The sequence below is a fragment of the Rhincodon typus genome, chromosome 26 (assembly GCF_021869965.1).
Source record: "Rhincodon typus isolate 14 chromosome 26, sRhiTyp1.1, whole genome shotgun sequence".
Taxonomy (NCBI): domain Eukaryota; kingdom Metazoa; phylum Chordata; class Chondrichthyes; order Orectolobiformes; family Rhincodontidae; genus Rhincodon; species Rhincodon typus.
The window spans coordinates 20,010,301-20,031,865 of record NC_063357.1 but is presented as its reverse complement, the minus strand read 5'-3'; the positions used below and the strand labels follow the sequence as shown (position 1 = coordinate 20,031,865).

At 37.9% G+C, this 21,565-nt stretch overlaps 1 protein-coding gene across 1 annotated transcript in view; it reads left to right on the top strand.

The window, feature by feature from the left end:
- supt6h (SPT6 homolog, histone chaperone and transcription elongation factor) overlaps positions 1 to 21,565 on the top strand; it is a 71,274-nt gene that overhangs the window by 33,965 nt on the left and 15,744 nt on the right. The window contains exons 17-32 of the mRNA XM_048612413.1: positions 2,061 to 2,256; positions 3,091 to 3,233; positions 5,042 to 5,159; positions 6,996 to 7,072; positions 9,934 to 10,069; positions 11,451 to 11,588; positions 11,941 to 12,108; positions 12,564 to 12,691; positions 13,647 to 13,854; positions 14,391 to 14,538; positions 14,651 to 14,793; positions 16,168 to 16,308; positions 16,394 to 16,589; positions 16,950 to 17,188; positions 17,676 to 17,789; positions 21,435 to 21,559. Of these exons, the coding sequence (XP_048468370.1) occupies positions 2,061 to 2,256; positions 3,091 to 3,233; positions 5,042 to 5,159; positions 6,996 to 7,072; positions 9,934 to 10,069; positions 11,451 to 11,588; positions 11,941 to 12,108; positions 12,564 to 12,691; positions 13,647 to 13,854; positions 14,391 to 14,538; positions 14,651 to 14,793; positions 16,168 to 16,308; positions 16,394 to 16,589; positions 16,950 to 17,188; positions 17,676 to 17,789; positions 21,435 to 21,559 (2,418 nt within the window). The remainder of the gene's footprint in view (positions 1 to 2,060; positions 2,257 to 3,090; positions 3,234 to 5,041; positions 5,160 to 6,995; positions 7,073 to 9,933; positions 10,070 to 11,450; positions 11,589 to 11,940; positions 12,109 to 12,563; positions 12,692 to 13,646; positions 13,855 to 14,390; positions 14,539 to 14,650; positions 14,794 to 16,167; positions 16,309 to 16,393; positions 16,590 to 16,949; positions 17,189 to 17,675; positions 17,790 to 21,434; positions 21,560 to 21,565) is intronic.

Here is a 21,565-nt window from a genome sequence, read left to right as displayed (position 1 = left end):
GATTTATTCTCAGTGCAATTGCAGAGTGACTTGGGTAGTGATGAAATCTGAAAGGAAATGGGATGATGCCAGGATCCTGATGAATTAACGAGAAAAACAAAAGTTGCTGGAAGTTCAGCAGGTCTGGCAACATCCATGAAGAAAAATCAGAGTTAAACGTTCCAGGTCAGGTGACCCTTCCTCAGAAATGGTGGTAGCTGGAAAAACATCGATTTATATGTAGAAAATAGGGAGGGAGTGGGGTAGGGAGTAAACAGTAGGATAAAGGATAGAGCCTGAAGAGAGAGACGAGCAGTTGGATAGACAAAGGAGTTGATAATGATCTGGCTAGGAGGGTGAATAGTTGTTAATGGGACTGTTAGTGCCTAACAATAGCTAGTGTGTAATGGCAGGCTATGTGATAACAAGAGATAATAAGAACTGCCAATGCTGGAGTCTGAGATAACAGTGTGGAGCTGGAGAAACACAGCAGGCCAGGCAGCATCAGAGGAGCAGGAAAGCTGACGTTTCGGGTTGGGACCCTTCAGTGTTCCTCCAGCTCCACACTGTGATAACAAGGCCTGGTGTGTTGAGTAGGGGGTAGACATGGGAGAGTTTAGGCCCTAAAATTATTGAACTTGATATTGAGTCTGGAGGGCTGCAGGGTCCCCAAGCGGAAAATGATGTGTTGTTTTTCCAGCTTGCGCTGAGCTTTGCTGAAACACTGCAGCAAGCCAGAAACACAGATGTTGGCCAGGGAACAGGATTGTGTGTCAAAGTGGCAGACAACAGGTAGCTCAGGGTCTTTTTTGCGAGCAGAAGTAGATGTTCTGCAAAGCAGTCACCCGGTCTACGCTTCATTTCTCCAATGTCGAGGAGACCATGTTGTGAGCAGCAAATGTAGTAGACTAGATTGTGGGAAGTGCAGGTGAAGTGTTGCTTCACTTGGAAGGTATGTTTAGGCCCTTGGACAGTGGAGAGGGAGGAGGTAAATGGGCCAGTGTTGCACCTTCGGTTGCAAGGGAAGGTGCTGTGGGGTACTGTTGGGGGTGAAGGAAGAGTGGACGAGGGTGTGCTGGAGGGAACGCTCCCTGCAGAAGGCTGACAAGGGATGGGAGGGGAATATGTGTCTGGTGGGGGCATCTCACTGGAGATGGCGGCAATGGCATCTGATGATCTTCTGGATGTGGATGCTGGTGGGTTGGTAGGTAAGGACAAAGGGAACCCTATCACTGTTGCGGGAGGCAAGAGAAAGGGTGAGGGCGGAAGTCCGAGAGATGGGTCAGACCCGGTTGAGGGCCCTGTCGACAGCCCTGATGAATTATATCCACTTTGGCAAAGAGAAATCTGACTATCTCAAATACTTATCAGTTTTATTATCTGTTATGGCTGGAAGTTCTGTAATACGTAGTTTACCTTCTGACTCCCCAAAGTCTGTCTATCACATACAAGGCATTAGTCAGAGTGTGATGAAAAGCCACACTTGCTGCAAGAGTTCAGCTTCAGTGACGTTCTGCTTGATTGCATCGCATCCACCATTTTAAACATTCACACCACCTACACAAGAATGTGGTAGTAGTATTGTGTACCGTCTATAAGATGCACAGCTGCACCTCTACAAGCTTCCCTCAACAGGATTTTTAAAAATCCATTACCTTTACCATTGGGAGGGTCGAGGGCATCAAACAAAAGAATGCCATCATCTGCAGGTTACAGTCCAAGCTACATGCCATCCCTACTATAATTTAAAAAGGTGACTCGTTACCACATTCTCAAGGCTATTTGTGATAGACAGCAAATGTTGGCCTTGCCAGAATGTTCACTTCCAATATATTTTTAAAAATTTAGGTGCTCCCTGGGGTTTTGGTAAAGTTGTGAGGATTTTAGTAAACTATTCTAGAAACATTCTGTCGTTCTCTGTCTATCTTTCAAAAATAGAGTATAAATACAGTGAGTATTCTACTCCAGATTTCTCTTACTATTGAAGCTTAAGCAGAAAAACTGTTCTCCGTATTTTTGGTATACAGGGATATCTTACCAGATAATGAGTCTGAGTTATGGTTTTATCTCTCATTTTTTAGTTATGGAAATGACCAGACTTATTTTGACGAAATCAAGCAATTTTATTACCGTGATGAATTCAGCCATCAAGTGCAAGAGTGGAACAGACAACGCAGCATGGCAATTGAACGTGCACTAAACCAGTTCCTCTACCCCCAGATGGGTAAGGAACTGAAAAATAAGCTGCTAATTGAGACAAGGGACTATCTTTGCAAGGTATGTGAGGAAAATTATAGTTTCTGTTCTCGATGATGACCCTTCAACGATAGGAACATTGTATGTAAGATATGTAGTGGCTTCCATTTCCACTGTAATGTACTGCAATACCGAAACTGTAAAATACCTAATTTAAATCTGTCTTGGCATTCATTGCTGACAAAATGTGTTTTCAAAAGTACTGTGAAGTATTCAGTTTGTCAACTATTGCCAATGTCCTGCACTTAGAGTGCTATTAATTTGAAGGTTAGTTTGACAACACCTACACGTGCCATCGCAAAAGTAAATTTTGTGCAAGTTAGAATGTGATGTTGGAACTGTATGTTGATCTGATGGTAAGTTGAAGGAGCATCAAAGTGCTTAAACACAAGTGAAGCTTGAAAACTACATGTAGCTTAGGATAAGGGATCTGAATGATAAAAATTTTAGAACAGTTCCAAATTTGAATTCCAAATCAGACTGATTAAAGTCAATAATTCTACGAGCTTGACCACAATCAACAGGTCTTTAAATGGGTCTCAGGGCTACCCATGTTTCAGTTTAGATTATTAATAAATTTTCAGTTTCACCAGAGGCATAAAAAGGAGTGGAGTGGAAAATGAAAAATTTGCTGCAGATGTTTTACTAGATGCTGCTTTTATATTTATAAAAATGCACACACAGCACTTCCAAAAGAAAATGTTTCATGAAAAAATGTAATTGCTTGAATGTCAACTGGGTTTAGTTAATTAACCAAATTACAGTCTTGTGAAGACCTGAGGTGTTTTTTTTTGTCTTGTTATCTTCTTTGTTTAAAAATTACTTTTAATAACAACTTGCTGCTATCATTTTAAGTGTTGTAGCCGCAAACTTTACAACTGGCTGAAAGTTGCGCCATATCGACCTGACCAGCAGAATGAAGAAGATGATGATGACTTCATGGAAGAAAATCAGGGTAAAGGAGTTCGAGTGCTTGGTTTGGCATTTTCAGGAGAAAGGTATGTGTGCAAGGAAATGTATTTTCTTTTTCACGTGTTAAAGTGAGTATTATTTATGCTGAGAGGTCCATGGAAAACACCATTTGTCTTCATGGAAGAGCACTTGGAATTAGACATGGTAAACTCTTAAACAAAGGTGTTATCCAGTTTCATGGATGCAGTGCTTACAAGAATGGTGTGAACTAATGTTCTTATGGTATGACCTTGTGTTTCAACCCAATTCCTTACTTTGTCAGTTCACGTTTTACTGCTAATTCCTGTAATATCATTCAATATTTCAGTCTGGTATGTATGTATTCCTAAACTGCAGTAAATGCAGCAGAGGTACCCAACATAAGAGTAATATTTTCAATAGAATTTGCTACATTTGTATCCTTTACCTTGATTATTTTAGTGCAAGCATTGGAGTTCACTAAAAGATTCCTTTAGTTATATTTACTGAATCAGAAATCTATTAACATGCTGAGTAAACTTGCTTTTTGGGAGAAGGGTTTCTGTGAAATGTCATAAAAATACCTCATTCTTGACTATTATTTGTACATACCATGCTAAGTAACAGATCTGTTTGAAGAAGTATTGCTGTTTAAAAGTAATTTGAGTAGAGAAATTTTACATCGTCCAGACCACTGCTGCTCACACCCTGCTTTACTTGTCAGCTTCAGTGAAGAAATGACCAGTCAAATACATAGTATGTGGTAACTGTGCAGCCTAATTCATGGTATGTTTGAACATCTATTTCTAGAATCTAGAGACGAAACCATTTATTGTGAACACGACATTGAGCGACACGCGCAATGTCATGACCCAAAGTTGGGAGTAACTGAAGGAAGTGACACTGCTGAAAATGTCTAATGTAAATACTCAAATTGAGGGAGAATGATGCGGTCAGAGGGAGGTGTGGGGTGCGACAGATGCAGCAGCAGGCCCACACCTGGGCATGGCTTCCTTGGGTCCAGATAGGGATCCTTGTCAGTGCTGACAGCTGGAGAGGGCCAAGCAATCAGGTGGAGAAAGCAGTTGCTCCCATTCCTGCCCCACAGCTAGGTGACATCACTGACACATGCATGCATGCAGAGCGACCGTATTACTTTATTCATCAGTCAGTGTAATCAAAGCAGCCTTGTGCTTACTGCTCATGAAGGCCACATGCTGAAGATTAAATGTCAGGTGTTCCAGACTCACTCTGGTCTCAACCACTCCTGAATTCCTTTCCTTCATCAGCAAGCATCATTCACATTATGATCAGCCCATTTCTGCATCTCCCCTGCCCATCACCCCACGTGAATAGCTTGATTTTCAGTGGATTTCAGAAGTTTCCTCTATAATCTATTAAGTTAAATAATTCGAATATTTATACTTGGTAATGGTTCTTACCAAGTAACAGAAGTGTTCCTAGCTCAGGCTAGAGCTTGAGGTTCAAGTCTCACTTGTCCTTGAGGTGTGCCATTGGATGCCCAAATAGATTAAATTTTTAAAATATTTTTTAAAAAATCCAGTGTCATTGTGATGGAGTGGTCGTAGGTTAGAAGTTCTGGGTTCAAGTCCTACCTGCCCCAAAGGTGTGTCATAACGTACCCAAACTGATTTATATTCAAAAATACAGTTTTAATGAGTTTAATCTACTCATGAGTTTGGAATACACTGTTTCTATATGAGAATATAGTTAAAACCATTTATAACCTGAAATTCCTGTTTCTTGGTACTGTAATGAATCATCAGTTTGACAGGCTACAGGCATGATGGAGCAATGGAAGCTGCTTCAAAACTATTGCTTATTAAATTTTATATACTGTTCCCTTTTTTGCTAGGGATACACCAGCCTTCTGTTCTCTTGTTAATGGAGAGGGTGAAGTGACAGATTTCCTTCGTCTGCCTTATTTTTTGAAGCGAAGGAATGCATGGCGAGAGGAAGAAAGAGAGAAAAAGGTAAGAAGTTCACTTTTGGAATATTTCCTTCTCTGTTCTTGCATGTTGATACAAACGGGAAAAGTAGAATGCTATTGTTGGAGCAGTATTGATTATAATTTTTATACATGATTTAGAGAAAGGAATTATATCCAAATTTATTGATGATACCAAGTTGGGAACATAAGCGCAGTTTGATGTCTTGTCTGTGGCCTTCCAAGCCTCATTCTTGTGCAAGATCAAGTTCCAGTTTGCAGAAGGGCTGAGCTTTTACTTGTAGGTTGTCTCTTTCGAAGACTGTGGAATACTGACAAAATTACAACATTTAAAAAGTATCTGGATGAGTACATGAATAGGAACGGTTTAGAGGCATATGGGCCAAATGCTGGCAAATGGGACTCGATTAATTCAGGATATCTGGTCAGCATGGATGAGTTGGACCGAAGGGTCTGTTTCCATGCTGTACAACACTATGACTCTATTAGCAAGTGATGAATGACAATGCATATAAGCTTACAGAGATTTTGGCAGGTTTGATCAGTGGACCAAAAACTGGCAGATTCAACTTCATACTTTGAATCAAAGGTACTGTGATTGGGCTTAGGCAAGGTTGACATGAAATACGTGCTAAAAAGTGGCATAGTGATCTTGAGTGTGTTAATGATTTGGTCACTGAAGCCATGGACGCACTGAATTTGGGTCTACTTGAAATGAATTGCGAGAGTGTAATACATAGATGAGCTAGCTGAACTGATGGTCTTCAGCTTTATGATGTTGCTGCTTAACAACAGTGGTGTTTAGGAGGTTATAATTAATTAAACATAAACCAATTTTGATCTTGCTCAATGATATGCTTGTGTACCTTTCCTGTAAAACAACAAGAACAGACTATGAATTTTATTGGTTACATGTATTTTTTTTTTCATTCATCGGATGTTGGCATCACAGGCAAGGATTCAGAAAACAGCGTTCTCGCTTCAATTTTTTTAAAGTTATTTTGTGAGATGTGGCCATCCCTAGCATGGCCAGTATTTATTTATTTCTATTCCAGTTGCCTATGAGAAGGTGGTAGTCAGCCAATGTCTTGAACTACTGCAGTCTATCTGTGCATCCACAGCACCGTTACGAAAGGATTTCACGATTTTGGACCAATAACAAAAAATGAGCAGCAACATGCAGACCATTCCAATTCAGGATGGTGATGTTCCATGCATCTGCTGTCCTTGTCCTCCTTGGTGGTAGAGTTCAAGGGCTTGAAAAGTGCTGTGGGTGGATGTTTAGCAAGTTGTTGCAGTGCATCTTATAAATGTACATAGTGCTGCCGCAATACTTTAGTACTGGGGGAATAAAGGTGGTGGATCTAATTTCTTTGCCCTAATTATTATCTACCATTATTGCTCTGTTTATTGACTATGCACACTGTGTCAAGCATTTTGTAATTTTATATTGCGAATAAAAATAATTTTCCATAAATACAAAATAAGAATGAATAATGTTGAAAGTACACAGATTTAGTAAACGGAAAAAACTGGTTATAGTTTTGACCATGTACTACTTATCAGAACTTGAGCAGAAAAATACTTTTCTCCCCTCATTGAAAAAGGGTACACATTTGAAATATTATCATACACTTCTCCTTTTACAGATTGACCTTTGCCTTTCTAGCATTTTTTGTTTTTACTTTACATTTTGCCTTTTGCTTTTAGAATTTGGCATTCACCAGTATAGCAGTTCAACTTTTAACATTTTGTTTTTGTTCTTGTCAAACTGATAGCATAAATGCAAGTATAAGGTAGTAGACATAAAGGAAAGTAAATTAAATTGCAGCAACTCAATTCTATATCTTGCTGTCTACAGGCACATGATATTGAAACTTTGAAAAAGTTTCTTCTAAATAAGAAGCCCCATGTTGTGGCTGTGGGTGGAGAAAATAGGTAAGGAGCCAATGCACTTGTTTGTAATTATCAGGTTGCTGGTGTACCATCAAGATGGTTATGTTTAAAATACGATCAAATCTACTTTAAACCGTTTCTTTTTTATTGATTTTTAAAGCTGGCTCCTGCTTGCAGTCAAAGGCATAGTTTCACTGACACATAACATGGCATTTAGCAAGATGGTAAAGGAAACAAAAAAAACACATACAAAAAAGCAAAGAGTAGTGGGAAACTAGTAGACTGGGAAATCTTTAAAGGCCAACAGAAAGCCACAAAAAAAGTTATAAAGAAAAGTAAGATAGATTAGGAGAGTAAACTAGCTCAGAATATAAAAACAGGCAGCAAAAATTTCTATAAATATGTAAATCGTAAGAGTGGCGAAGGTAAACATTGGTCCTTTAGAGGATGAGAAGGCCAATTTAATAACTGGGAATGAGGAAATAGCCAAGACATTAAACAGTTATTTCATATCGGTCTTCACAGTGGAAGACACAAATAACATGCCGAAAACTAATGGCAAGAAGGTCATAGCAGGCGAGGACCTAAAACTATTATTATCACTAAGGAGGCAGTGCTGGGCAAGCTAATAGGGCTAAAGGTAAACAATTCTCCTGGCCCTGATGAAATGCATCCCAGGGTACTAAAAGAGGTGATAGGGGAAATAGCAAATGCACTAGTAATTATTTACCAAAATTCACTGGACTGTGGGGTGGTTCCCACAGATTGGAAAACAGCCAATGTGACGCCACTGTTTAAAAAAGGAAGTAGACAAAAAGCGGGTAACTATAGGCCAGTTAGCTTAACTTCGGTAGTGGGGAAAATGCTTGAATCTGTCATTAAGCAAGAAATAGCAAGACATCTGGATATAAATTGTCCCATTGGAAACACCCAGCATGGGTTCATGAAGGGTAGGTCATGTTTAACTAATTTGGTGGAGCTCTTTGAGGACATTACTTGCATGGTGGACAGTGGGGAACCTGTGGATGTGGTGTATCTGGATTTCCAGAAGGCATTTGACAAGTTGTCACACCAAAGGCTGCTACATAAGATAAAGTTCCACAGTATTACAGGTAATGTATTGGCATGGATAGAGGATTGGTTGACCAGTGGAAAGCAAAGAGTAGGGGTAAATGGGTGCTTTTCTTGTTGGCGGTCAGTGGCTAGTGTTGGGACCGCAATTGTTTACAACTTGCATAGATGATTTGGAGTTGGGGACTAAGTGTGGTGTGTCAAAATTTGCAGATGACACTAAGGTGAGTGGTAGAGCAAAGTGTGCAGAAGACACAAAGTCTGCAGAGGTATATAGATAGTCTAAGTGAGTGGGCAAAGGTCTGGCAGATGGAGTACTATGTTGATAAGTGTGAGGTCATCCATTTTGGTAGAAATAACAGGAAAATGGACTATGTTTTAAATGGTAAAAAATTGCAGCGCACTGCTGTGCAGAGGGACTTGGGTGTCCTTGTGCATGAATCGCTAAAAGTAGGATTACAGGTGCAGCAGGTAATTAAAAAGGCAAATGGAATTTTGTCTGTCATTGCTAGAGGGATGGAGTTTAAAAACAGGGAGGCTATGCTGCAGCTGTATAGGGTCCTGGTGAGGCCACACCTGGAGTACTGTGTGCAGTTTTGGTCTCCTTACTTGAGAAGAGATACACTAGCACTGGAGGGGGTGCAGAGGAGATTCACTCAGTTGATTCCAGAGTTGAGAGGGTTGGATTATGAGGAGAGACTGAGTAGACTGGGATTATACTCATTGGAATTCAGAAGAATGAGAGGAGATCTTATAGAAACATATAAGATTATGAAGGGAATAGATAAGGTGGAAGCAGGGAGGTTGTTTTCGCTAGCAGGTGAAACTAGGACTAGAGGACATCTCCTCAAAATAAAGGGAAGCAGATGTAGGACTGAGGTCAGGAGGAACTTCTTCACCCAAAGGGTTGTGAATCTGTGAAATTCCCTGCCCAGTGAAGCGGTTGAAGCTACGTCGCTGAATGTTTTTAAGGCAAGGCTAGATAAATTTTTGAACAGTAAAGGAATTAAGGGTTATGGTGAGTGGGCGGATAAGTGGAGCTGAGTCTCAAAAAGATCAGCCATGATCTTATTAAATGGCGGGGCAGGCTCAAGGGGCCAGATGGCCTACTCCTGCTCCTAGTTCTTATGTTCTTAAGAAATGAATAAACATCAGTAATTTCGGACTAGGATGCATTTGTCATCCTGTTATTCAGTGGAATTCAGTCACAGCAAAAAAATAGTGCGTCAATTAGTGATCTATAGGTCTATAGGATAATGTAATTTTTCAATTGCTTGAAAATCTTGTTTAGTTATTGATGAATTTAAATTTCTTAATCAGCACCTTGATAAAGTTATAATAGACTTAGTCTTTATAAAATTAATCTTGTAATAACTATTTTAGTTAAGTGATTCTAATTGACACCTTTTATTGAACTATAAAACATTTGTATAGTAACTGCAAGAATGTTTACCAAGAGAAAACTTAGTTCCAGTATTTTGTTTCTTGTATCTACTGTACATCACTGAAAATATTAGTTCTTAATTTGAAGCAGTGGGTGCAACAGTGAATATTAACTCAAAAATGCTGAGCATGTGCTGCTGTTTCTTATGTTGATTGGGAAAATCACTTGCTTCCTTGGTAAGAGACAGAACTGTGAATAGTTCTTTCTGGCCACCAATAGTTACGTAACCAAAGGAATATTGGCTACAGTTTGGTGACAGTTCCAATGGCCATTTTTTGAAATAAATGAACAAGTGTATTATTTATAATAAATTGCAAGAGGTAATGTTTTGAGCAGGATATGTGTAGCATGTGTTAGATGTTTAATATATAGGTACTTTCCTTGGTAGGGATGCACTTATGGTTGTAGAGGACATAAAACGAATAGTGCACGAATTAGAACAGGAGCATCAGATGTCCCCTATTGGAGTGCAGCTGGTGGACAACGAACTAGCTCTTCTGTACATGAATAGTAAAAAGTCAGAGGTAAGAATTATGTAAATATATGAATCACAGTTACACTAAATCTGTTGGGCTACGGGGACACAGTATGATTGTTGGAATGCAAGCTTTTTATTTACCAGCTTTTTTTAATCATTCAATTGGTGCTGCTAGCCAACCCTCTTGGAGTCTCTCAAACAATCATAGGAAGTCATCGATTCCTTCTCTTTAAGCCTTTCCTCCCTTTATTGCCAAGCATCATCAAAGAGTGCCTTATGTTCTGTATCTCACCATAGTTAATATTTCAGACACCAAAAAAAGCAACATGATTTGTCACTAGGGTGACAAGTAGCTGACACCCTTGGTCTATTGTTTACTTTCCAGTAGGCCTTAGACTATCACAAGACCTAGGGTAGGTTCAGTTAGCAAAATTGTTCAGTCTTCAGCTCTGCATGTTTAGTAGAGGAGAAAATTTTAACTTTGAGTCTTCTAAATCAGAGTGCTTCTGATAGGCTAATCAGTTGTCAGCCATACTCACTATCATTGATACTGTCGGTTCTGCTATAAGGCATGTTTCTTCAACGCGAATTGGCTCTAATACGATGGAAGAACGCAGCTTGTAGAACGCAAACTTTCCTTACCTGTATTGGCTATTCCAGCCCCATTAGTTGAAATGGTATGGCTATTGTGCAATTTTCTTGTAATGTGAGATCACACGAGAACAGAACTATCATGTTATACCAGAACCGACTGCAGTTACAGAATTTGAAGGGTTCCTGGTTGAAATAAAAACAAATCGCAAGTTGCGTAACTTAAGTTGAAATGTTACAATATTTGGAATAATGTTAGATGTTTTAAATTTCTGTCATGTGTGCTGCACACTACAGTGTCATGTCCTTTTGATAAGACTGCTGTGCATTTTCACTGTTAAAGTTTGTGAACTATCAACAAATGCAGCATACTGTATTTCAAGAAAATTATGCTAAATTTACAACTGTATATTTTACACAAGTATTGAAAGCATATTGTACATATTACATTTCATACTTAGTATACAAGTATCCTTATCATCAACATATTATAGTTCATAATAAAATTGCATTAACCATGACTTCAATTTGTGGCACTTTATTGGAGCACAATTTGTTGGCCTTGTGTTACTCCTCTTTTTTTATTGAGCCCCTGATTTCCATAGCACTGGTATTTGTGTAAAGAAAAGACCAGATGTCCCTTTGAGAGAAAGGAATTTGAACAGTATTTGTTAGGCCTTGCTCCTGTGGGGGGTCTCGGCAACCTCCTGAGGAAATACATTGTCAGAGGGCTGAGAGAGGACTCTTAAACGTGATTTAATAAGATTGAAGGTTGACAGATTAGTAATTTTAGCAAGAATAAAAACTTTCTTCAACTTGGTTTTTCTGTTGACCAGAATGACTTTAGGGATTATCCACCATTGCTACGTCAGGCGGTGTCATTGGCTCGTCGGGTGCAGGATCCACTTGTGGAATTTGCTCAAGTTTGCAGCTCAGATGAGGACATTGTCTGCCTCAAATTCCATCCATTGCAGGTAATCTACCTTACTGCCTTTTATCCTGTGTGAGATTGATTAGGGAGATAGGTCTTGATTTTGTGCAATAATGTAAAATGTGTGGTGATTTTGAGTATTCATACTATCTAACATGATCTAAACTGGGGTCATGTTGGAGGATATCTGTTGTACACTGTGTTCTGCCTCCTTATGCGAGTAGAAGACTGGGGAGGAGTAAATTAAATGCTGTAGATTTTATAAAGCTGAATTCTGATGTTTAATCATGGTCAAAGAAATATTTTTGTGGATGCCACCCTTAGTTTACTCTAACGTGACTTAATTGAAAAGTCTTTAACGTGTTTTCTTGCATTTTAATTTTTGTCTACCTCAGGAACAAGTAATAAAAGAAGAATTATTGAATGCACTTTACTGTGAGTTCATAAATCGAGTGAACGAAGTTGGTGTTGATGTAAACAGAGCAATAACTCATCCACATACTCAGGCATTGGTTCAGTATGTCTGTGGTCTGGGACCTCGTAAAGGATCACACCTACAGAAGGTAAGGAGGTAAACTGGAGACTGCTGATTAAAGCCTATGTTACAATTACCAAATACGTGATCACAATAGTACTTGCTGCCAGCAAAAAAAAGTAGCTAGTTCCATATTGTCAGGCCAGGTAGCTAAACTGTTTATCTTGAGTACAAAGTGAGCTGGATGGAGAGGAAAATGAAGTGGCTTGAAGGGAGATAAGTGAAAAATATTTAAAGTAGCCCATATTCAGTGAAAACTTTATTTTTAAAAAAGAAAACTTCACTAATGACATGAGACACTTAACAATATATACAATGGTAGCATTTTGCATGCTCTGTTTACCAAAGATCAGTTCACCTGTAAATATGTATAAAGTGTATGATCATATTGATTTTTGAATAGTGGAACTACAATTTTGTAAGCAGCAGAATTATGCTTTTGATTTCTGTATGGACCTGTATTAACATCTTTTTCTTACATAGATCCTCAAACAGAATAACACTCGCCTGGAAAACAGGACCCAGCTAGTTACGATGTGCCATATGGGCCCAAAAGTCTTCATCAATTGCGCAGGATTTATTAAAATAGATACTGCCTCATTAGGGGACAGGTTTGTACTCCTACATGAAGATTCTTTCGTTCTGAATTTTTGTGCTGTGTATGTGCTGTGTGGTTTATCTGTGTCATTTGCCAACTACAGTGTGTATTAATCAAAGATCTCCAGCTAACTAACTGCTCTTGCAAGGCTACCATTGCCATAGTGTTTGTCAGGATGAACTCAAAAAAACTTTTCTCGATACAGGTGCTGCTTTGTAAAGTGTACTAATTCATGATTCATTTGGATTAACAATTAGGATATATAATACTTAAAATGTCAAGTTTCTAATGCTTGAGAAAACTTTTCCCTTGAGATTTATCCATTGGAAATTTGAATTCTGGCATGATAGTTTGCTTTGCTGAAAAAAGAAACGTGATCAGGGCTTTTCATCTTGCACACATCAGGCCAAATGCAAAAATGCCAAATTTCAAAGGAGCAAGAATTTATCCTATATGAGAAAAGGATGGAAATATACATACTCTGGTTGAAATTGTGGCACTGAGATTGCACCAGAGAGCTGTTGGCCCCTATGTTTTTGTTTAATGTGTGGGCATATTCCATTTCCTGGCAGAAGATAGATCCTTGCATTTGAATATATGGAGCTTCTAGCAACCGTATGAAAGATACACAGCGAGCCTGACTGAACATAAATTGGTTCGTTTAATTATTAACACACTGGGATTATTTAGCAAGTTCTGACTTATTGTGGAATCACATCTAATTTCAGACATCATATTTTGTTTTGTGCAAACATAGGCTGGTTAAGTATAGTCAGTACTCTGCCTGTTTTGAAATTGCAGGAGCATACTGTTGGATATTACCTGCTGGTCATTGGGACATTCAGTCTACATGCCTGACATCATACCCGATCTGAAGTTCATATGCTTTATTACCGACTTATGTAGTAGGCATTTGTCTTATTTGTATAGCAGTGTTTACCTGTATTTGCCTTGTGTAAAATCTGCAGTACTGATTCCTACATTGAGGTCCTCGATGGCTCAAGAGTTCACCCTGAAACTTACGAATGGGCCAGAAAGATGGCTGTGGATGCACTTGAATATGATGAGTCAGCAGAGGATGCCAACCCAGCAGGAGCGCTGGAAGAAATTTTGGAAAATCCTGAGCGACTAAAGGATCTTGACCTTGACGCATTTGCAGAAGAACTGGAGAGGCAGGTTGGTATTTTCATAAATGAGTTTTCATTGAATATTTAATTCAGAATTATTTGACAGATATAATGCAAAACAGAGCGTTTTCAACTTTGCAGTTTCACTGTTCTGTGACCAGTGTACTGAGAAGCATGCTATGTTTCAATATTTACTAGCTATTTGTGCGTTATTTATGTTTTACTACTTTTAAAAAGTTAGCTCCCTTTATCTCCCCAAAAAATCAATTACTTTGAGATTTTTTAATAGCAATCTACTGTTTGTTTATTTAAATGCTATTTAACATTTGAGATTTGAATTTTAATATCTATGCCTCTGTATATGGTAGAAATATAAAAATAATGCATTTAAAAAGTGTTCTGTGGATAATTCTATGTATGCATTAGCTCAAGAACATAGTTGGTGATTTCCCCAAATGTTTAAAGTTCAGCAGAAATTTTGTTCTCTGTGAAATGTTTGTAAGCTTTGCTTCCTGCAGCTACTAATTAAGTAACAAAACAAATACATTTAGTGTCTATCTTGCACTTAAATTTATCATTTAACAGGGCTACGGTAACAAAGGTATCACACTGTATGATATTCGAGCTGAGCTGAGCTGCAGGTACAAGGATTTACGAGTTCCATGTCGTGCAGCAAACTCAGAAGAAATTTTCAATATGTTGACAAAAGAAACTCCAGAAACATTTTATATTGGTAAGCATTTTCTTTCACTGGTCCCTAAATAATTAGAAAAGAATTTTTAAACCTTTTTTACTTTCAAGTTTGCTGAAATTACTATTACCCTAACATACTTCCTTCTGTTTAGGTAAGTTGATTACATGCGTTGTGACAGGGATTGCTCACAGGAGGCCTCAGGGTGAAAGTTATGATCAAGCTATAAGGAATGATGAAACTGGACTCTGGCAGTGTCCTTTCTGCCAACAAGACAACTTTCCAGAACTTAGTGAGGTATTGCGCCATTTTAAAATTTGGATCAATAATTTTTTTTTTAAATCTCGTAATTCGACATTTTTTTAGCATTTATATGTTGAATTAAGTATGAAATTTTTTAGATTTTTTTTTAACAGTACTTTTCTTAAAGCATTGTGTGAGGCATGACGCTCACCTTTTGAATTTTTTTTCAATTTGTGGGATATAGGTATTGCTGACCAAGCCAGCATTTGTTACCAGTCCTTAATTGACCTTGAGAAGCTGGTTGTGAGCCACCTTCTTGAACCATGAATCCGTCTGGTCCTGGTACATCCACAGTGCTGTTAGGAAGGAAATTCGAAAATTATGATCCAGTGATAATGAAGAAATAGAAGTAATGGTCAGGATGGCTTTTAGCTTAGAAGGGACCTGGCAAATGATGGTCCTTCTAGGTGTTAACATGTCCTGAGTTTGGAATGTGCTGTTGAAGCAGCCTTGGCAAATTGCTGCAGTGCATCCTATGCATGGTACACTTGACTATAGCTGTGTGCCATTGGTGGAAGGAGTGAATGTTTAAGTTGGTGAATAGGGTGTTAATTGACAGAGCACCTTTGTCGTGGATGGTGGTGAGTGTCCTGAGTGTCATTGTCATTGAGCCACTCTAATGCAGGAAGAGGAGACTATTTCATCACACTTCTGACTTGTGCCTCGTAGAAGGTGGATAGACTTTGGTGAGTAAGAAGGCATGTTACTCAATCCAAAATTCCCAGCCTCTGATCTGCTCTTGTAGCCACAAGTTTTATATGGCTTATCCAGTCCAATTTCTGGTCAGTGTTAATCCAGGATGTTGACCAATGAGGAATTCAGTGATGGTAATATCAAAGGGGTATGGTTAGATTCTCTCTTGTTGGAGATGGTCATTGCCTAGCACTTGTGTAGCTCAACTATTATCTGTGTGCTTATCAAGTCAATTTGTCCAAGTCTTGCTGCATATGGATATCAAGTGCTTCAATATCTGAGGGGTTGAAAATGATACTGGTGTGGGCTAAAGACTCGTTCCAGGTACTTGAGCACAATAAAATGATTCCATTCAGTCCAGTCAGGATCTTGGGTCAGGAATCAAATTCTCAACTGTTTTAACCTCCCACTTGAACTCACCTGTTGGAGATTCACATTTTGCTTGCCTGCCTGCCTTGCACTTTATTTGAAGACCAGCCATTGATGTAAATATAAAAAAGGATTTTTTTTAATACACATCTGATGTTTTGAAAGAATGCCCATCATTGCAAAAGGCAGTGTAGAGGACAAATATTACTTTCTTTCTCATCACTGTTGTTAACATTCTTTCAGCAGAAACACTCAAACGTGAATTAATTTAAACTGTTCTTAAAAGATCGATTTTATTCCCTACAGGTTTGGAATCATTTTGACAGTGGTGCTTGTCCTGGTCAAGCTATAGGTGTGAAAACAAGGCTAGACAACAATGTTACAGGTTTCATTCCAACAAAATTCCTCAGTGACAAAAATGTGAAACACCCTGAAGAACGGGTCAAGGTAGAGATTGTTTTCTCTTGAATTACTTCTCAGGTTGGGTGATATCTGACTGGATGTGTAATTGTTTACATCTACTTCCTTGTAGATTGGTATGACTGTGCATTGCAGAATAATGAAGATAGATATTGAAAAATTTAGTGTGGACCTTACCTGTCGAACGTCTGATCTAATGGACAAGAACAATGAATGGAAATTGCCCAAAGACACGTATTATGACTTTGATTCTGAGGCAGCAGACCAAAAGGTAGATGATGATGCAAAGAAGAAACAGCAGCGCACGAGTAAGTCATTCAGCAGTTCAAAATTTGATTATTTCGATGTTGAGGTTTTCATTATATTGACCTGTTATATAGATCGGTTTTAAATTGATCGTTCATTTAAATTAAGCCTTAAATCTGCAGCCAAGTCATTGTCATCTAAATGTATAAAAACGTCAGGAAAAATTCTTTGACTTGGAAGTTATTTTTCACCTCCATTGTTTATTGAAGCATTCAACTTCAGAAAGCTTTCAAATTGTTCAAACCTGTGAAATTGCAGATCTAAGTTGATGGTCGTATGCAAAAACAGAAATATTTGCTTTTATTAAAAAAACAAGAATGAATGATTGTATTAACACTTGTTCACTCTTTACTTTCCAATAGCATATATCAAGCGAGTAATAGTGCACCCTTCATTCCACAATATCAACTTCAAGCAGGCTGAGAAAATGATGGAAACCATGGACCAAGGAGATGTTATCATCAGACCTAGCAGCAAAGGAGCAAACCACCTCACTGTAACCTGGAAAGTGACTGATGGGATCTATCAACATATAGATGTAAGAGAAGAAGGCAAAGAGAATGCCTTTAGCTTGGGACAGTCTCTTTTGATCAACAATGAGGTAAGAGAAGAAAACACCTAAATACGTCATTGTAAATAATAGATTTTAAATTTTTGTTAAATCTGTGTATCTATGAAATTTCTGGAAATTCTGCTGACTGCAAGTAAGCATTGCAGTGTTCTCAAAGAGACTTCTTAGCTTTTTCTATTTTATTTTTCTCTGCACTGTCTTGTCTTTATTTACTATTTCAAATACGTATTTGGTACTGGTGACTGTCAACTTCACATTTAGAGTAGCTCTGTAGTGTGAAATGATGGATCATTTTATCCACTTCCTACAGATTTTTTTGTAGATATGTTTTACATTTTAGATGCAAAAGCTATGCAGTACATAAACATCTTTTGGAAGCAAATTGAGGTCTTTCTTTTGAATAGTCCTGTAAATGCTTATCATTTCTAGCAATATATATGTATTTATAAATCCTCTTAAAAATGCATTGTATATTATAAGGCTCTTACAGTTTTTAATCTGCAATTTCATTATCCAGGAGTTTGAAGATCTTGATGAAATCACTGCTCGCTATGTGCAACCAATGGCATCTTTTGCTCGTGACCTGCTGTATCACAAATATTACCAGGATTGCAGTGGTGGAGACCGTAAGGTATTTACACAACAAGTGAACCTAGCTTGATCAACGCAGGGAACAATTCTAATGAGTTTATTAACATGGAAATGGGCAAGACTTTTAATTTTTTTTTCAGCTGTACATTAACTTTAATCTTTACTCAACCAATTTTATTAAAACTCGATAAGCAGTAAATGAATAATTCTAATACCAATCAAGCGTGTTGCAGTAAAAATAATTGTTTCTGCTGTTGGATGTGTGGGGAGGGGTGTAGCTGTTGGGTTAAATCCATGAAAATATACTCAACATGGACAGTAGTCTACTCCCACGGATTGCTTCTCGGAACTATAATGTTCCTGGTGATGCATGTATTTTTAACCAGTTCCCCTGGGAATAACTTAACGTGAATTAATTTAAAATGTGATTTTAACTTAAGATTGCTCTAAAATGGTTAGACCCTGTATGCCAAATGTTTCAGGTCTGTTAAAACAGCACAAAATAGGCATTGAAAGATCTTTTATCATGCTAGGAACCATTCCCACTCACTCTTTCCTTGAACTTGCCCAGGGTTATTATCAAATTAAGCTGGTAGATTTTGCTCTGGGAGCTGAGGATAGGCAGGTTTGACTAAATGGGAAGCAAATGAACAGGAGACTGAAAGGACAGACATTTTTCTGTAGGCATTATGACAAAAGGTAAAAGTTATTTTGTCTGGGGAACTATTCCACCAGAATGTGATAGTATTGCCTTTCCTTTATTTTATTTTATAGCATGAATATAAGTTGTACTAATTTGAACCAAGTTATTCTCAACATACCTGTTACTAGGTATGTATTACCTCAATTTGAGTAATTCCGTTTACAAATTCAGTGAAATCATACAAATGTAGTATTAACTTCATCTGACATCACAAAAAAGCGAAGAGATCTGTACAAAAGACACACATATCCATTGCAGGGTGCAAAGGGACACTGCTGTTATATGCTATTATATCGTAGAAGCGAATCCAGGACACTTGAAACAGTCACTTTTTTATAAAGCTAAGGCACGCAGATCATTTATAGGAACAATTCATGCTGCTTATCTAGAGAAACTATTCATTTAACCTAAAATCCTAACTAGCATTGTACCCTGAGATCAAATGATGTAAAATGGGAAAAATATTATATAAAAGGAAAGAGAAAGGGTATGCTGTACCCCCATCTTGCAAGCACCATTAATTTATCTGTAACTGACTTAGTATATTAGATGAGAAGAGGACATGATTCTTGCAGTTGCTAAATAAAATTGAACAGGATCCTTGCAAAAATGATTGCTTCAAGGGACAAGAATAGACCAATCGGCTCCTCAAGTCTATTCTTTCATTCAGTTGGAAGGTGACTGATCTACCACCACTCCATTTACCTTTATTTGGTCCCTTTCCCTGATACCTGCCTAAAATAAATTGTGAAGCTCAGCCTTTAAAACTTTGATTTAACCAGTATCCACAATCTTTTGTTCAAAAAAGTTCCACAATTTCATAACTGTTAGTTCTGAATGGCATGATTCTAATTTTAGGGTTATGCCTCCTTGATCTGGATTTCCAACCAGTGAAAATAGTTTCTCTGTAGCACCTCTATTGAAACCTTTCTAATTGTTTGAACACCTCAATTTTATCACCTATCAATCTTCAAAACTTCAGGGAATACCTGGCAGGTTCAAGTAGTCTGTCATCATAATTTTACCTTTTGCTTTGATATTCTGGTGAAGTGCTGTAGCCCTCCAAGGACTTTATTCCTTTCTGAAGTGCCATGTCCCAAACTGAATGAGCAGATCATCTGCATTGCTGTATACAAGTTGCTTCCCTTTTATGTTTCAATCCCTTTGAGATAAAGACCAACAGGAATGCATTTGATGCAGTTTGGATGGAACAATAAACAAGTGCACCCTTAAGCTAAATGATACAATTCTAAGAGAATTCAGGAAAAGGGAGATCTTGGGCTTTATGCATAAATATTTTTGAAAATGTCAGGGTGAGTTGATGAGGCTTTTAAGCAGTGTAATAAAATCAAGGAACTTGTGTTTAATAAACCATTTATTAGTCCCTGACTGAAACATTGTGTCCTAATTCATCCCCAATGGTACAACTTATTACTAGTTGCCCTCAACTATAGATGGTCATTTTTGTTATTTCTCAGTTTTTAATTTTGAAAAAGCTTTGAGCTGGCACACCCTCTCCACCATATGAGTGTCACTTGTAACATTGTGCCCCCATTCATGTTCCTATACAAATGGACAAGTACTGTGTTGAGTTAATAATATGACGAGTATCTGCACTCATGTTCTACTTGATTGGTGCATTTGACGTTCCATAGAATTCTTTTTAAAAAAAATTCAAGGACTTGGCTTCCACTGTCTTTCCAGAGGAGAGTTCCAAAGACTTATGATCCTCTGAGAGAAAAAAACTTGCCTAATCTTTATTTTGATATGCGTCCCCTAATTTTTAAACAGTGCTTCTGAGTTCTAAATTGTCTCCACACCTGCCCCTGCCCCTGTCAAAACCCTTCAGGATTTTATGTACTTTGATCAAGTTGCGTCTCACTGTTCTAAACTCCAGCAGATACAAACCTATCCAACCAACATTTCGTCCCTAAGACAACCCACCCATTCTAGGTGTTAGTCTAGTAAACCTTCTCTAAACTGTTTCCAATGCATTTACATCCTTTCTTAAATACAGTAATCAGTTCTGTGCACAGCACTCTCAGTGCAGTCTCACCAGTGTCCAGTTTAACTGAAACATAGCCTCCTACTTTTACACTCGGTCCCCCTCCCCTCAATAAATAACATTCTATTAGCTTTCCTAATTACTTGCTGTAAGTGCGTAATAAACCTACTGCATGAGGACACCCAGATCCCTCCGCATCTCGGAGCACTACATAACCACAGGATTCTGCATAGTAACTGCTGTAGAGCATTCCTAGGTTGCACTTTGACAAAGTTTTTTTTTGTCCAGCAATGAATATGGAATAAAATCAAGCAACAGTTTTATTGCATTATTTTTGTTTTAACGGTGCTTTAGCAAAATTGGTGATTTAAATAGTAGAGATCTTGAATTCAACTGTTGTTCAAATGCAATTTATTCATTTGCCTGGATTTTGAAGACTCTGACTTTGGAAAATGTTAAGTTAGCCATGTTAAATGTTTAGAAATGAGGATTATTTCTTTAAGCAAATGAACTGAGCAGCAATTTCAGTTGAAGTCCAATAAGGAACCTGTGGGAGTCAAGCTGCCAGTGTTTTAAATAATTGGAGCAAATACAGTCAGCACACTCCTGTTTTGATTAGCCATCAAGAGAAGGTCTTGTCTTAATATAGCAGTTATTTGAAGTTCTAGTGCAATTATTTAATTGATCAGAAGTGCTAGCGGCTAACAATTATCTCGCAGGTGTCATTCATGAAAATAAAAAAAAATACGCTGTCAATATTTGGTATCTGAAATAGGTAAGAATCATGTTTATTGTCTTTGATGTGGTGTGGAAATCTTCATTCAATAGGATAGAATGATTTATGCAAATATAAAATTAATCTGTGCCATTAAAGAACTACCTTTTGAAATAGTTTTTTTTCCACATTATGTTGTGCCTTCATGTTTTGTCATCACCAAGACTGTATTAAATATGGCATTAATTGTTTTCCTTTCTAGAAAATGGAAGAGCTGCTATCAAAATCCAAAAGAGAAAAGCCCTCTTTCATTCCCTATTTTATTTCAGCATCAAAGGAATTACCTGGAAAATTTTTGTTAGGCTACCAACCTCGAGCTAAACCAAGGTTGGT